An 18,819-nucleotide genomic window follows, 5' to 3' on the forward strand; every position below is an offset into this window, starting at 1 on the left:
GCTCCACATGTGGCACCCGTAGATGCATTTTATCCTCAAAGTTTACATGAAAAGGACTATTTCACCGAGAAATTTCACTGTAGCAATAATAAACTATTAACACAGAGATATGTCTAGCCTGTGTGCAATTTTGTTAGTACAATGCTAATGTTGAAATATCATAGTAAGCATGGTATGTATTATGAGTTTATTTGTATTCATTTAAGAGATTTAGGAAAGAGAATTTTCAAAGAAAATTTAACGGAAGAAAGACGACAGACGACGAACGCAAACCGATGGCAAAAGAAAACTGACAATACTTTTGCATGTAGAAAATGCAAAACGTCCAAATTTAAACAACCATAACTTAAGGTGCAGAGAAAATCAGATATGCCAATGCGCTGTACAACTACATACCACATATCATTGACTTATCATAAAAGGTTGCCCTTAAACTGACCTAATCACAAATTTCAACATGTATGACAGTACATGTTTCATTTCTTTACCAGATTTCTTTGATTGATATTAATCATTGGATTTGTTCTTCAATTCACAGATGTGACGTGATCGTCAGTTTTCAAAGAACTCCGCTCAAACCGGTGCTAGGTTTTGCTCTGTGTCGAAGGCCTCACTGTGACCATGAGATGAATACCAACAATAAAATCGCCGTTCCTTTACTTTTTGTGTTTTTTGCTATGCACATACTGATTTTGTGCCATGGATGAATACCCCATATCCTTTATTTTCTATAGATGCAAAAGTTTCAGACAATGAACCATGACTGAGAGGGTTCGGGCAAACTAATCTCAATAGAATTGAGATGAGCAAATGCTTCTACAACTGCATACCAAAATATCATTAACCATATTTCACATCAACTTCTATGAAGTTACTAGTATATCTAAATGCTCATGAAAATAACTTTACTTATAAACATGACTTTAAAAAACTCAATCATAATCAAAAGTGTTTTCAAAGTCAGATGTGGGATATACTGGGTTTTTTTTCACAGTTATTTCACCTTACCATCGAAGCTTGATCCTGATGCTAACTTGATTGTCCACTTATGGCTATTGATTCCATAGACAAATTTCATTTCTTTAGGATCTAATCGAGCAAATACACTGATAGATGATCGGAATATTGCCAGTTTAATATGCATACAACACTCAACTCCCAAGCACATTTGATCAAATGTACATACAACATTGTCTGGCATAGTAATTGACATGAATGGACACTCTGCAAAACATTAACATAAACATATATCATGAAAGCGTTATAAATTGAATGATAATAATCCTCTATTACACATACACAAGTTTAGAAACTGCATTTTTAACATGAGAATTCAAATCTAGATAATGATGAATATGTTTTTGACATATACGTAGGAAAATTGTGTATATCAATCCGATGACGTGTTTCACAAAGCAGTAAATAATAATGGGTAATTTTAAGATTTTTCAGAACAACTTAATTGTTTTTATAAATGGTCTCTGTTTGAATTCAATCTGAATAAGTTTATAATATTAATTCTTTGTTTAAAAAAATCCAACAGTTTAACATATCATCATACATTGGATGTTAGAGAGCCATTTGCATTTTCCGATAAAGGTAATGTCTCAGCTTGATGTAAAATACAAATGTATTTCCAAAAATTTAAATTATGGGTAAAGAATTCAAAATCAAACTTTATAATCATGTTTTGTAAAATTCATGTTGTTGATTTCAAGAAGCAATAAATCGTAAGAGCTTAAATGTAAATACGAAGGGATCTTTATTAGAACACATTTTGTGCCTTGTTTCTAGACATAAGCAAAACATAAAGCAAAAAGTAATAAACTTAAGATAAGGGAATAACTTCTATCATTTGGTGAATATTTTCATAAGAGGAAGTAACTGGTCCATGGACAAACAATATATGTCACATGAATCAATAATGATGACGATTCACACTAATGATTTGTTTTTATTGATACGCATAGGAAGACTCCAGCTGTGGTGATTTACCAAATATTTGATACAATTGTACATTGTTACATGAAAATATGATATTGCTGCAAATAATTTCTGCGAAATAAAATATAAGAAAAGCTCTGAATTTCTAAAATTTACTGATACTTGACCATAACAGAAAGCATACTTTTTTATAAATGTTAGAACAAGAAAACTTGAAAAAAAATATTATTTTTAAATCATGTATTCAAGTTTCGTCCATTTATATGTCTAATTTATTTAATGAACCACGTATAAGAAACCTAGCTTGTTATTGGCTGTCATTGTTTCTGAAAAAAAAAATCATTCAGGATTTTGGTCTGTTTTGAATTCATTCACAAATAGAGGTCTAGACTTCAATTTTTAGCTTGATGTGTTATGAAAGCTAATCCATTATTAGAGGCTTTTAATACAATCTAATACTTTTTTCAATTATTGGTTGCCTACTCGTCAATGTTAAACCAACATCTAATGATCTCTGTTCATTTCAGGATACGACAATATTACAGACTCATATAGATAATGATCGATATACTCACGGTTTTCCACCTGAAGCAGCCTAGTGATCATCTGTTCTCTAGTTCCATCAGCACTCTTTCCTCTTTCAGTAAGTTCTGTTCTGAGTTGTTCATCTGTAGCTTGTTTTGGATTAAAACATTGTCTGTTGTCAATAATTCTCTTCAAATGTAAAAATCAAATACTTAAGACTGTGCATGCTAAGATTACAGTAGTATTCATTCAATAACAATATCTTTATCTGAATTTTACATTTAGTTCTTATGTAATATTGTTTCACTATCTGTAGATAGATGGGTGGTTGATTGCTTGCAAACATGTTTTACCATGCCATCTTCTGTATGTGCCTGCCCGAAATCAGGAGTCTCTAATTCAGGGGATGATGTTGGTTACTGTGAGCCATGTTGGTTTTTCCTTTCTTTTTTTGTATTTAAACCACCACGTTGGATTTCTAGTTTGAACTGTTTTACATTTTTTCATGTCAGGGATTTTTAAAACTCACTACTCTGCAAACTTTTTGCTTATTGTGAGAGGATGTACGGTGAACTATATTTGCTTAAACCTACGTTGTTTGGTCTTTTCTGGTAAATAGTTGTCTCATTAGCAATCATACCCCCTCCATCCCCCCCCCCCCCCATTTTCATCATTTCATATAGGAATGCAATATAGTACACTCTTTTAAAATACTTTACAGGCCAAGAAGGATGTATAGCACACTCCTTCCAATATCTATACAAACATGGAATGCTGTATGACACAATCCTCTCAAAAAACTATAAATGAATATATAAAGGAATGTTGTATGGGAAACCCCTTCTAAAATCTATACCAGAATGGAACCCTGTATATATGGCACACTACTCCCAAAGAGTATACATATTTAGAATGTTGTATGGTACACCCCTCCGAAAACCTTTACATTCTAGGAATGTTGTTATGCATACTCCACCGAAAAACTGTACATGATATGAATGTCGTGGGGCACACTCATCCTAAAAACCATACATGATATGAATGTAGTACGTAAATTGCCTTCCAAAACTGTTCATGATATGAATGTAGAAGAGCACACTATTTTAAAAACTATACATGATATGAAAGTAGAAAGCACACTCACCCCAAAAACTATACACGATATGAATAAATTAGAGCACACTCATCCAAAAATCTATACATGATATAAATGAAGTAGGGCACACTCATCAAATACATTATACAAGATATGAACGAAGTAGGGAACACTCATCCAAAAAACTATACATAATATAAATGAAGAAGGGCACATGCATTTATAAATTCTAAATGATATGAATGTCGCAGGGCACACTCTTCCAAAAACTATACATGATATGAATGTAATATGTCACTTGCCCTAAAAACTAAACACGATATGAATGAATTAGGGCACACTCATCCAAAACACTATACATAATATAAATGAAGTAGGGCACACGCATCCCAAAAACTGTACATAACATAAATGAAGTAGGAAACAAACATCCCAAAACTATACATGATATGAATTGAGTATGACACACTCATCCCAACACACATACATGATATGAATTTAGTAGGGAAAATTCATCCCAAAACTATACATAATATGGATGTAGCAATAACATTCGTCCCAATCGAAGAGCTGAAAGCTCTGAGGAAAAATGACGCCATTGTCTCTAGTATTGGGATATTTTTGATGCAAGTCTTGATTTTCACATAAATTACCTACTGAATCTTAGGAGACTTTTCAGTTCGCGGTAGGTAGGCTGACTGACAATAGAATAGATATGAATTGTTTTCAATGTCTATGGCTTTTTTATTTGTTTGTCAAGGTATATATATATGTGTGTGTGAAGTGAAGATGACTACTGGTTGTTCTTTTGTACAATTAATAGCTCAAGACTACCTGAACGATCTACAATATTCAAAGTAATATGTGAATTTGTTCCTTGCAATTTCATTATTCTTAGTCAAGGATACATTAACAGACTATCCCCTTCTTTGTAGAATTATTTAACAAAATGATTATGAAGAGCCTGTTGTAAGCAAGCTCTTATACCCCATATAGTCTTATTTAAGAGATAAGTTACAAGTGACCTGGTGACATTGTTATTTCTGTTACTTGAAGCATGATCCATTTCTGTAGATTCAGACAATAGTATTGTTATACTAGCTTGACAATCACAAACATAGTGACACCATTTATACAACCAAATTTTATTTTCAAAATGACAACATAAATTATTGCAGAATTTTTTTTTTTTCAAATGATTTAATGTTTGTTAGTCATTTAAATAATTTATCGTACTAAAATAAGGAGATGTTGTATGATTGCCAATGAGATAACAGTCTGATAACTATCCATCAGAGTCCATATTATGTGGCTGTTGGCAGTTATAAGTCACTTTACAGACCTCAACAATGAACAAAACCGGTTCATTGTTTTCAGGCAATATAGGAAAAAGAAGAGTTGTGGCTTGGTGGCTTACAAGAAAATATAAGAAATATAATAATAATATAAATAAGAAAATAAGAGAGGCAAAAGAGATAGGACTAAGCCACTGGACTATATATAAAGTGCTTCATTACTAATCCTTAGAGAAGCTGCTGATCTATACTTAGAAAAAAAAAGATGTTGAGGACTTAGCCAAGGCCAGCAGAATTTTGAGACTTAGGAACAACAGAGTAGATGTGGGGACACCCCATATATAGGACAATCTGCCCTATTTGCTGCGCCTCCTATTAAAATTAATGCCTAGGGTGGTAATTAAACCCATGTGCATTTAATCTGTTGTTCTCTATGTACATATATGATTTTGTTCTTAAAATGTCCTGTACCAAGTCAGGAAAATGGCCATTGTTATATTATAGTTCGTTTCTGTGTGTGTTACATTTTAATGTTGTGTTTTTGTTGTGTCGTTGTTCCTCCTCTTATATTTGATGCGTTTCTCCAGTTTTAGTTTGTAGCCCGGATTTGTTTTTATCTCTATCGATTTATGAGTTTCGAACAGCGGTACACTACTGTTGCCTTAATTGATAAATGCAAAAAATGCAGCTGTTATGTAAATATGGTAGTTTACATCATTATAGGCTCATTTTTTTTTTATCAAGGACCTAGCTAGACCTATTTTTTAGGCAAGGTGTATTATATAACTCTTAAAGCAATACAATCCCTTTGTAAATACTAATTATATCTGCCGTTACTGTGAATTGACTATGGGTGTTGCTGTTTACCTTTACCTATTTTTCAACCAGATTTTTAAATTGACAATACAATAGGGACATTTAAATTGACCAGTTGGTATTGTTAGAGTTGAGTCTACCTTGATGCTACCTGTAAAAATTTTTATTCACCTAACATAAACTTTCAGCATACTTTTTCCCTGAAGTGTTTCTTCACCTAGGATTATTCTATCAAAAAATTGAAAGGGAAGAAAATATTTTTGGTTTGCATTGGTCTAAATCCCCAATTTTGATAATATTTCTAAAATTTACCAAACAATCAAAATCAGTAAAATATTTTATTAACAATATGTTAATATGTATGAAAATTAAAACAGTTTTTACATAATTAATGATTCTTCAAATTTTTAACCCTTATACATAGTATTGTCCAGTTGTCAGTGAAAAATGTAAGAGCTATCCAGGTGTTTTCAGTTTCAATTTTCAGATTGATATGTTCTGCATAAATTTTCTTCATATGTCCCTTCAAGATTTTTATTTTGGATTATAATATTTGAAATATTTGAAATCTATTGGTACCAATGTGCATAAAATATTGGATTCATTTTATCTGAATTCACTTCTCAGATGCCTTTTTATAGTAATTTTGCGTCTTAAAATGTGACTTGTTTTTCCCCAGAATGGATTGTCATGAAGGTATCAAGGAGGAATTAATTCATTTAAAATGTGTTGTGTGGCTTTAACATGATGATGAACATGTAAAACTAGAAATTATATTGGAGTATACCTTGCAGTGTTTTTCTTTGAAATCTATTATAAGAGTACTTTTGTGCAAAAAATACTGTGTTCACTCAAGGAAATTCAATTTTAATAATATGGATTTAGTTATCTAAAAGGTTATAAAAAATCAAAACTAGAAAGTAGGAGAAATAAGTTCAGCATGTTTCTGTGGCTTTAAATGCTATTTTGAAAACATTCATTATAAATTTCAGGATATATTATAAGAGTGATTCACCTGTTTAAATGGGATATATATCATGGAAATGAAATAAAATGTTAAATTCATTAAATGGATATAGTCTAATCTAGTGATAAAGTGAAAAGTAAAAGTAAGATATTCCAAAATATTCCTAACGTTTTGATAACGTGAATGTGAAATTGGAAATAATCATTATAAAATTCAGGACCTAATATTGTTTAATTGGAATATATACTTTGTTTTATGAAATAAAAACTCAATACTGTGGATATAGTAAAATCAAGTGATATAGTGAAAAATATGAATAAAATTATCCAAAATATTTGTAAAGTGAGGATAATCATTTTAAATATAATCATGGAAATAATCAAATATTGCAAAATTCTGCATCTGTTTTGGGGATATATATATCATGGGAAATTAAACAGAATATGGATATAGAGAGCAAATCTAGTTATATAGAAAAGTGAAAAGTGTGAGAAAATATTCCAAAACTTTCATAAAATTTGGGAAATATTATTAATTATTTCAAATAAAGAAAATGGAATACTGGATGAGATGAAAAATCAGTATCAATATTAGAGTAAATAAAATAGTTAACTCAAATATGATTTTGATATTTCAATATGCATAAACAATTTGTACAAGGAACAGGGAACATTAAGTCGATAAGTTTTAAACAAATGTCTAAATGAAGGAATGCACACAGTTGTTCTTGTGTTTATTATTCATTGTTAATCCTGGAAATTACTCAAGAAATTCAGATTTCCACAGTAGCATAAAACAAATTTTTTGAGATATCACCAATTAGAAAAAGCCATAGAGATAGTAAAAAGTGGTCTTTTCAAATTTATACAAGAAATTCAAGCACTCATAGTATTTGTCTATGAAAACATTCAGAGGAAATTTAGTGCATTAAATGACATGCAATTAAATTCCCTGCAAAAAACATATACAGTCCTATTCTGGCTTGCTCACTCCTAAAATTTGAAATGACAGTAAAATAAAAATCTCTTTTTTCCTTCTAAATGTTGTGTTTTATTGACCAATTATTTTAGGGAAAATGTCCATTTCAATAATAAAAAGACTTTAAAAATGTTTATTTCCTTTGCCTGTTTTAGGATTCTCTAATAAAAAACACAAGAAAATGATTTTTTTCATTAAATCAGCAGTTTTTAGCCATTATAAGAACATGAAATAAATTTGCGTCTAGTGATCATATTCTAGTTTTTTTCATACCATAGAAACTAATTAAGACTGAATGCATATTATTTTATTCAATAAAGATAAAAATCGAAGCCTTGATGCCACCTTTATAAGTTTTGAAAAACCTATCTCAGTTATACTACAACAGTAACAATTAAACAGGCGAAGTGATAGGATAGAATCTAGGTAGACTAAATTAAAATGCTTGAGTGATCAAAAATATTTTCTTCTCTTTCAATTTTTTGATAGAATAATCCTTGGTGAAGAAATACTTCAGGAAAAAAGCATGCTGAAAGTTTGTGTTAGGTGAATAAAAAACTTTACAGGTAGCATCAAGGTAGACTCAACTCTAACAATACCAACTGGTCAATATAAGTGTCCCTTTTGTATTGTCAATTTTTAAATCTGGTTGAACAAGAGTTAAAGGTAAACAGCAACACCCATAGTCAAGTCACAGTAACAATAATAACAACATAGTGGTTATTTCTAAGTATGCAGTAACAACAAAGTGCATTTTAAGTTAACAAACATCAATGAACGACCACGTGTTTGTCTGTATGCTTGAATTATAAAACAACCAATCAGCTTTATTTACACGAAATTTTTGCTAAGACAGACGCTTAATATTTCTATTTTCATTCTAAGTTTCATAAACAATTATTTGTTGTTATGACTTGTGTATGCATGGAAATATAATGAAGATAACATTGATTTTTACCGTAAAAAAATGAATACACAACATTCCAGAGAACACACTAAACACATCCTTCTTTTGTAACGGTGGATGGTAACGTATAGCCACTTATATAACAGTAAATGTAATTGGATAAACTAGTCGAAACAATAAATAATTTGCATATTCATGGCGGACACGCACTTGTGTCAGCTTTTGTTTTGATGGAAAAAATGTAAACATTGGAATTCGCCATTTTGACGTAGGAAACAAACTTATTTTCAATCTTGGATTAAAGGACATTGTGCACATTGTCAGCATATCATGCATTATCAGTCATGTAAAAATATATCTTTTAATTTGTTTTCTACACTTACTATTTTATGTTTAAGTTGATTTAATGTTTTAATTTCCAACAGAACAGAACATCGTTCTCATAATATAGGTGGCGCTGTTTATAGGCGTGAACATTTAACATACGGGTAGTTTTTTTGTCGACAGATTGACCTTCATCTGCCAGATTAAGGCGTTTGTCGTTCAACTGTCTGCAGCTATAACTTTGTAAACAAAATACATACGCACAGCGTGGGTATAACCGTATTACTAATTTTCGATTCTTAAAAACTTCGTAAATCTTGATAAAATGCATAATCTTTCGTATGGATATCAAGATGATTCAGATTATTATTTTTTTAATGATTTTAAAGTTCAACTGACAAGAAAGGTTGACATTCTTTCATGAACTATTTTGTCTAGCGATTGGTTATCATTGGAATGTAAAATGTCCAAAACCATAAAAAAACGTATCTATTTTTTAATTCTGATTTTTTACGGATTGCACATAAAAGCGAAAGCTCGTATAAATATGAAAATTATACCAAAGGCATAGCTAAAAATACCATTTAATAACAATAAACTTATGGACAGGTTAAGAATGAAATTCTGTATAGTACATAAGTATGTAAAATACGGAACCGAGTTCGGAAAGCGGCTTGGAAGCGGTAAATGACTTCTGGTCAGCGTCATTTCCCCCAAAACCATATTTGCTTGGAATGTTGTATGGCACACTCCTCACAAACCAAACGTGAGAGAAATATTGTATGGCACACTCACCCTAAAACACTGTACCAAATATTAATGTAGTATTGCTCACTCCAAAAACTGTATATGATATGAATTTAGAAGGGTACATTCATTAAAAAAATTATACATGGTATGAGAGGAGTATGAAACATGCATCCCAAAACTATACATGATATAAATGTTGCATGGAACACACACCCCTACTATACATGATATGAGTGTTGTAGGGCACACTCAACCTACAAACTATTTTGTTTTAAATGCTGTCAGACATACTCATCCCAAAAACTATACATAAAATGCATGTAGTAGGGCAAACTCACTCAAGCACTATTCGTGATATGAATGTAGCATAAAACATTCTTCCCGAAAACTATACATGATATGAATGCAGTATGAAACACACATTCAAATAGCAATAAATGATATGCATGTAGCAGGGCAATCTCACCAAAACTTATGCATAATATGAATGCAGCATAAAACATTCTTCGACCCGAAACTTGTTAATTTTTGGTAGTATTATTTATGTGGAAAACAAAAGGGCCCGGAATGGTGTAATTGTTAAACAACACCATTATCCTATATTGGTTCTATATACAGTTGAATTCTTTGATTCGTCATTCTAACGTCATGCCGGCTAATAAATTGGACATCGTTATTTTAGTATATATATATATATATATATATATATATATATATATAGATTGCCTAACAGTGTAATTTTAACACACTATTCAGTATGTAAATATAAGAATGTTTAAATATTTACAAAATGATGAAAATAAACTCAATATTTCGCTAGACTAACTAGCTTTATCAAGCGTGCATCTATCCAGGTGAAATCGGATGTAGATGAAAAAAAACTTTTGCAGCTCAATGTATATGTTGCACTTGAATTTAGCTGCCTTGAAAATAATACATAATTTGGATGAAGTTCAAGATTTTTACAAAATTGGTAGTTGAAGTTAGCAACGTCCATTGGCCAATATTACAGGATAAAAAGGACGATGCTGTGTACTAAAATATTCTTTATCTTTCCTGTATCTTTTCTCATCTTTTTCGTTAAGACCATCAGGTTCTAAAGTGTGGAGTTGGTGGATCCAAAAATTTTCTCTTCTCCTTCTCGCCGTGGTGTCCCACTCGGTGTTGACTTCTATGATTTGGAAAGTAACATTATCAAAAGAATGTTTCGTTGAACGAAGATGTCATGTGAGAGGACAGTTTCTGTTGGTTTTGTTCCATGAACGATGGTTATTGAGCCGAATATTAAACATGGATAGCGCACTGCATTTCAAGAAATTAAGATCTTTAACCAAAAAGAAACTACAAACTGAACATAATTTATCAAACTTAGAAAATATATTCAAAGTAGAACTGTACCAAAAGGTTTAAACATCAAAGTGAGTCCCCAGGCACCGGGACATAAATCCAAAAGATTCATGAGCCGTTGGAATGAATTTCTGTTTAACTGTTCAATCCAGCTACTTCAACTGTTACTTTCTTTTACAACCACAAATTACAAACAAATTGTAAATGAAATATCAGATATCATCAACAATAGTAACATTTCACGTGACGATTTACCAATAATTAAACGTCGCCTCGCAGATATCGAAAAAATTGAACTATCCAAACATAAAGAAAAACAAAGGAATAAATTTCAAAGAGATGAAATTCACACTGTCTATTTAAATCAGGATATGAATGATAGCAATACAACAAACCATAAGGTCCATAGAAAAAGAAAATTAAAAGGACGGAAACAAAAAACTGAAAGCATTGTTGTAAATTTGTCATCTAAAGAACTTACACTTGCTGAAGAATCTCTTTTAAGTAAAGGTTTAAACTTCTGTCCTATCCCATCAAATGTAAATAACTTTCAGCTAGACGAGGACTTAGACCAATTCGCTAGACGTTTACGCTTTAAAGATTTTTTCTACAATAGGGGCAAGAAAAACCTTGAAGAAGCTTGATTAACAGATTCAGATACTGACACCAATGAAGAAGTCACCCCCATCCCAAAATTTAAGACAAAAAGTTCATGGAAACCACCTAAGAGTAAAAATGATAACTTCGAGTCATTCATTAACTACGTGAGGTCTGATATAAAGTCCTGTATAACAAATACAAGAAATTATAATTCATCCAAGTCAGAAAGCATTGCTTTGAAAGCGTTAAAAGATCAAGAGGATATCGTAATAAAACCTGCCGACAAAGCGGGCGCTGTGGTTGTCATGAATAAAACAGATTACATAGCAGAGGGAAATCGCCAACTTTCAAACTCCATTTTTTATAAACAATTAACCACAAATCTAACACTAAATACTATTCGAAGGATCAACACCATCCTTCAAGAGATGTTCGACAAAAAGCATATAGACAATGACACATTTGATTATCTCCGACCTCTTGAGAACGAAGCAAAGGCCGGAAGATTCTATATGTTGCCTAAAATACATAAAACGGGCAATCCAGGTCGACCAATTGTTTCAGCAAATAGTCATCCAACTGAAAAGATATCAGAATTTGTAGACCATCATCTAAGACCTCAGGTGAAAGAACTACCCTCTTACATCCAAGATACGACTGATTATCTAAAGAAAATGGAAAGCCTCAATCCTCTACCAAGCAATACTATACTTGCATCCATGGACGTGTCTTCTTTATATCCCAACATTCCACAAGACGAAGGAATAGCAGCGTGTGAAGAGGTATGGAACACTCGTAGTGAAAAAAATCCTCCAACTGAGTGCCTTGTTACACTTCTGAAACTAGTGCTAGAGAACAACAACTTCTCTTTCAATGAAAAACATTATCTCCAGATAGACGGTACTAGTATAGGCACAAAAATGGCCCCGTCATATGCCAACATATTTATGGGCCAACTTGAAAACGCCTCTTGGCTAGTGCTCCATACCAGCCCTTATCATGGTTCCGATTCATTGACGATATTGATTTCAAATGGACAGATTCACACGAGGGGTGCCACATGTGGAGCAGGATCTGCTTACCCTTCCGGAGCACCTGAGATCACCCCTAGTTTTTGGTGGGGTTCGTGTTGCTTAGTCTTTAGTTTTCTATGTTGTGTCATCTGTACTATTATTTGTCTGTTTGTCTTTTTATTTTTGGCCATGACGTTGTCAGTTTGTTTTCGATCTATGAATTTGACTGTCCCTCTGGTATCTTTCGTCCCTCAATCACAAGAACATCTTAATGAATTTCTAGGACACTGTAACTCTTTCCACAATTCAATAAAATTTACATATGAATCATCTATGGAGAAAATAAACTTCCTCGACACTACGAGTTACATCAAGAACGGAACCATTATAACGGACCTTCATACCAAACAAACGGACAAATATCAATTCCTTTCTCCTAAAAGTTGCCATCTAAACACTGCTCCCGTGGCATCCCATTCAGCCAGGCATTGCGAATCAAGAGAATATGCTCTACTGAAAATACGCAAAATGCTAGACTTGGACGACTACGTAAACATCTAGTTGTTCGAGGATACAATAACAACATCATTGATAGCGCTTTCGAAAAAGCAAACAAAACTAGTTGCCAAGAACTTCTAGAGTACAAAGATAAGAATAAAGCAGCTAACAGAACACCCCTTGTACTCACTTACCATCCTGATTTTAAAAATGTGTCTTCCATTGTTCAGAAGCATTCGAAAATTATAGAAAATGATTCAAATCTTAAAAAAGTATTTTCCTCACCACCAGTCATTGCCTTCAGAAGACCTAAAAACATCCGTGATAAATTAGGGACATCTGTATTAGCAAAGCAGCCTACTCCATCTCCCGGTTGCTACAAACAATGTGATCGAAGGAACTGCTTGTGTTGTAAAGCTGCCAATACAAGCAGTTCTTTCATCAGCTCCGTTACTAAACAAAATTATACCATCTACTTAAATTTCAACTGTAAAACGGATGACTCAATTTATATATTAACATGTGACACTTGTGGCATTCAGTATGTGGGAGAAACAATGGACAAATTTAATATTCGGCTCAATAACCATCGTTCATGGTACAAAACCAACAAAAACTGTCCTCTCACAAGTCATCTTCGTTCAACGAAACATTCTTTTGATAATGTTACTTTCCAAATCATAGAAGTCAACATCGAGTGGGACACCATGGCGAGAAGGAGAAGAGAAAATTTTTGGATCCACCAACTCCACACTTTAGAACCTGATGGTCTTAACGAAAAAGATGAGAAAAGATACAGGAAAGATAAAGAATAATTTAGTACACAGCATCGTCCTTTTTATCCTGTAATATTGGCAAATGGATGTTGCTAACTTCAACTACCAATTTTGTAAAAATCTTGAACTTCATCCAAATTATGTATTATTTTCAAGGCAGCTAAATTCAAGTGCAACATATACATTGAGCTGCAAAATTTTCTTATCATCTACATCCGATTTCACCTGGATAGATGCACGCTTGATAAAGCTAGTATGTCTAGCGAAATATTGCGTTTATTTTCATCATTTTGTAAATATTTTAAACATTCTTATATTTACAAACTAAATAGTGTGTTAAAATAACTTTGTTAGGCAATCTATAATTTTATTTGTGTAATTGAATTAATCTCTGTACTGATTAATCCACACTCCCATAGATTTGTATGTCATGTGCTGCTATTTATATTTATATATATATATGTTACCAAACTTGCTTAACTCAGTATATATTTCATGTGCAAATTGTTTGGGACGGGTTACGTTTGGGTGCATCAAACAGGATATTGTGTTATTTGTTGTTGTGTATAATAGAGTACATGATGAATATATTTTGACCCCAAATTATACCTTCTACTTTTAATTTAGTTTGGCAAAATGTTTACGAATGTGGTCCAGTTTGACAATTAGATGGGTTCTCTTATATAATGTTAACAAAAACTAGAGGCTCCAAGGATCTTGTATTCCTCACTTGTCAATTTTGTATTAAATTGTTAAATGTAACGAGATTATCTCAAGCAGTTTCCAGAAGAAAAAAACCACAAAAAAATGTAACATCATTCTCAAAGGGCTATATATTCATTAAGACTGATGATTTCAAAACTGATTTGTAGGTCATGTCTTAATGACCTTTTGTTTTGCAATACAGTTTCCGCGCTATCTACAATAGTTCTACAGGTAATAAATAGCCACTGTTGCACAAAAAGTGGTCACGATCGTTTAAAAACACAAACTCATATAAAATTTCATCTGACAGTTTTGGTTTAATTGAATGGAAAGTGCTTAACATTCTAAACATTTCTGTCCTTGTCACATTTTCTCTTTCTTTAATGGTTTACAATTGACAGAAATCACCCTTATGCAAGTGCAAGCATATATGTACATGTATAGGAGTTTGATTGATTTTCGAACATTCAAATACGAAATAAAAGATGAATATTGGTCTATTTTATAGGTTTTTTATATCAACTCAATTTTCAAACAGTTACAGACTTTGCATACAGATGTTTGCAACCCAAAATAGGTTAACAGATGTATTAATATTCATTTGCATATGGTCGATTTCTATCCGACGCAGCTCATATAATAGACAAAAATGCATTTTCCCTTATGATATTTTCTTATCCTTAACAGCTATGTTTGTCGACAGATTGGATCATTTGACATATCTTTTAAACTAAAAAAAAAACGTATGGATGCCTGTGGCCAAGTTTGGTTCCATTTTCTTGTAGTTTCAGAGAAAGAATGAGATTTTTTAAAAGTTAATGGAAATGAAAGACAATTCCTTCAATTATGAAAAGCGAAAAAAGACCAAAACTATACATACCTTTACGGTTTCTAAAACTTTGCTCATTTTCTCTTTACTTTCATACATATCAAGTTTGTCCAGAAGATTAACTATTGAACCCATTTTAAGCCTTTTGATTGAGAACTTTTCCATAAAAGCATTAGCTTTTTTCAAAAGCATATTCAAAGGATCTAAAAAAAAATGCATTCATATAAATTAATCTAAAATATTAAAAAAACATATATATAATTTGCAAATGCACTAATTTAAAACTTTCAGTAAAATGTTGCTGGTTTACACCGCTACAGAAACAGGTTCTCAAATACCGGTTACTACAATATCTTCAAATTTAGCTTAGAGAACAGCTATCTGAAAATTATTCCGTCACTTTGATGAAAGTTGTTGAAGTGAATTTTTGTTGTTGAAAGTTTACAGAGTGGCAAAACTCTCAAGCATATTTTTTGTTTACATTACGCAAAAAAAGACTTTTTATTAATTTTTATTCAATCATTCAACTTTTATGTTGTTACGTTTTTTTGGAAGCCATGGTTCAAAGGAGGCATCCGAAATTACTATTTGTATTTTATCTGTATCAATCAATAACATAAAAAAATTACATTTATGTGCCAAATTTATGCAGTGACAGTGTTTGGCTATGTTTATTCAATTTGTCACTATATATTTCATATCAAACTACGTTGTGGCTTTTTTTCAAAAAAATATTGTGGGGTCATTTTGGGTTGGATTCTAACCAACTTGGAATCAAAAGAAGCAAAATTATTACAGGTGTATCTGAATATTTGGTTGTACTTTTTTTGTTTAGCGTTTTCATTTTCTGATGATATAAACACAAGTTATATTTTTTAGATGATTTAGATAATTTGCCATATAATTCAACCCAATTAAAAAGTGCAAAAATTTTATACTGGTTCACGTTAGGAGAAAAAAAAACTTAAGACAAACAATGAAAAAAAAATATATAGTTTTCTGTGTCTTTCAACACCTAGTTTTAAAAATCCAACCATAGATGCCTTCAAAATATTTTTTTTTTAAACTATGGCATGGTATTGGTTGCAAAAATTTGATATTTTTCATTTAAATGCAATATTTTTTATGCAGATGGTATAATTTTTCATTCAAATGGTATAATTTTTCATTCAAATGGTATAATTTTCGTTCAAATGCAATATTTTTTATTCAGATGGTATAATTTTTCATTCAAATGGTATAATTTTTCATTTATATGGTATAATTTTTCATTCAAATGGTATAATTTTTCATTCAAATGGTATAATTTTTCATTCGAATGGTATAATTTTCGTTCAAATGCAATATTTTTTATTCAGATGGTATAATTTTTCATTCAAATGGTATAATTTTTCATTCAGATGGTATAATTTTTCATTCAAATGGTATAATTTTTCATTCAAATGGTATAATTTTTCATTCAATTGGTATAATTTTCGTTCAAATGCAATATTTTTTATTCAATTGGTATAAAATGTCATTTAAATGCAATATTTTTTATTCAATTGGTATTGTAGTTTTTATTTATATGCAATAATTGCATTATGGGAAATTCTTTGACGTCATAAGGTCAAATTTGCAACAACGTTTGTGATTGGTCGGTAATTGTTTGGATTTCTCCCCTTTCTTTCTAAACTTGAGTGACCAAGAATTAAAAAACGCGTCAGAATATCGCCCCTCTAACTAAATTTGGCGTTCGTGCGAGTTCGTGCACTGGCTGTTAATGCCAGTAATGGGCAGGACGAGCAAAAAATGCGAGTGACAAGTAATAATAATTAATTTGACACACAACTTGTTCATGGATAGAAACAGATGCATGCGTGCATGGCAAAAACACTTCCAATGAAAACCTTTTCTGAAGAAACTCTCCAACAGTCTACACATTGAAATAAAAAAAAAAACATAGCTAGCCCCCTTCCCCCTTCTAAGTCCAGATACATGTAATCATGACGTTCTTTAGTGCTATATCATTTTTTACTTTTCTTGATCCTCAGAGACGTTGCAGGAAGGCACACATGAAAAAAGAATAAAAAGCATCCAGGACGTTACAATTATTTGGACTCGGACCCCTCTTTTTTACTACATGTAGAAAAAAAATCACCTAATTACGACAGCAGAACCAGAAACCCACAAGTAGAGACATAAGCTGTTATACTCCGGAACTAATTCTTTAATAAAGTCAATTCAGGATAAATTGGAACCATTTACTAACCCATGTTACAACAATAGTCCTATGACATAGGACTTCACTATATGAGGCGTGAACTTCATATTTAATACTATCTATAATATGTGCTTTCATGTCTTATGCTGCAAATCATTTTACATTTAGGATTCGTTGCTGAGATTTTTTTTACTGTTCTCGTCTCCGAATCCCTTAAATAGATTTTTTTCCAAGCCCCACAGTAGTTCAATAATTACTATATGTCTTTGCATAAATAAGTTTGCAGGGCATATTTCAAAACATATTTTATCTTCAGGACTTTTTAATTATTTACTTTTCAATACTGCATTGGGAAGGGGGGTATACAAGTTTATTTTGTGACACATTATACAATATAATTAGGTATCCAACAAATTATATGATTGTACGTTTAGCTATTATCTAGACCCGTACAAAATATATATAATTAGACACATTTAACAGGGGCGGATCCAAAACCTTGGTGTCTAGAGGGGGGGGTAGGTATTGGCAGCAATGGTTATGGTGTGTGAGTGAGGGTAGGGGTTTCAGATCAAAGATCGTTTCTATAATTCTATATCTTTTAGTTTTTACCATTTCACTCTATTCTCTATCCTTTGATCTCGATTATATTTGTCCTAAACATGCGTGACATATTTGCCAATGGACATAAGGCAACCAAAAGTCAATCAACGCATTCTGTATATTTCATCATTTCTTTATTATGTTATCTATAGGTTTGGTCCCGCCCCTTATCTATTTTTTTGCACATTAGGGACGACATCAAAAGTTCAATGTAGGATAAAAAAAACTTATTTCATATAGTTTTTTTCACTGACCCCCTACCCCCCCCCCTCCCCCCCCCCCCCTCTTAACTTAATTTGGAAAAAATTGATTGACCAATAACGATATATATAAAATCGATGTTTATTAAACAAAACTTGCAGCAATTTCCCCCCCCCAAAAAAAAAAATACTATTTGAATTAAGTTTTTTATCCTTCATTGATTTTCTGATGTCGTCCCTTATCCTCTCTATGTAAACCCAATTCATGTCCTGATAAATGGTGACTCATGCATAGCATCATATGTAAAATTGAGAATGGAAATGGGGAATGTGTCAAAGAGACAACAACCCGACCATAGAACAGACAACAGCAGAAGGTCACCAACAGGTCTTCAATGTAGCGAGAAATTCCCGCACCCGGAGGCGTCCTTCAGCTGGCCCCT

The 18,819-nt window shown here is 32.0% G+C and overlaps 1 protein-coding gene across 1 annotated transcript in view; it reads right to left on the reverse strand.

Moving 5' to 3' along the window:
• LOC127706626 (uncharacterized) overlaps positions 1 to 18,819 on the reverse strand; it is a 143,206-nt gene that overhangs the window by 10,001 nt on the left and 114,386 nt on the right. Inside the window, exons 28-30 of the mRNA XM_052211283.1 lie at positions 15,422 to 15,573; positions 2,520 to 2,658; positions 1,009 to 1,224 (exon numbers count right to left, since the gene is read on the reverse strand). Of these exons, the coding sequence (XP_052067243.1) occupies positions 1,009 to 1,224; positions 2,520 to 2,658; positions 15,422 to 15,573 (507 nt within the window). The remainder of the gene's footprint in view (positions 1 to 1,008; positions 1,225 to 2,519; positions 2,659 to 15,421; positions 15,574 to 18,819) is intronic.

Source organism: Mytilus californianus, unplaced genomic scaffold, assembly GCF_021869535.1.
Source record: "Mytilus californianus isolate M0D057914Y unplaced genomic scaffold, xbMytCali1.0.p SCAF_6, whole genome shotgun sequence".
In the NCBI taxonomy this organism is placed as follows: domain Eukaryota; kingdom Metazoa; phylum Mollusca; class Bivalvia; order Mytilida; family Mytilidae; genus Mytilus; species Mytilus californianus.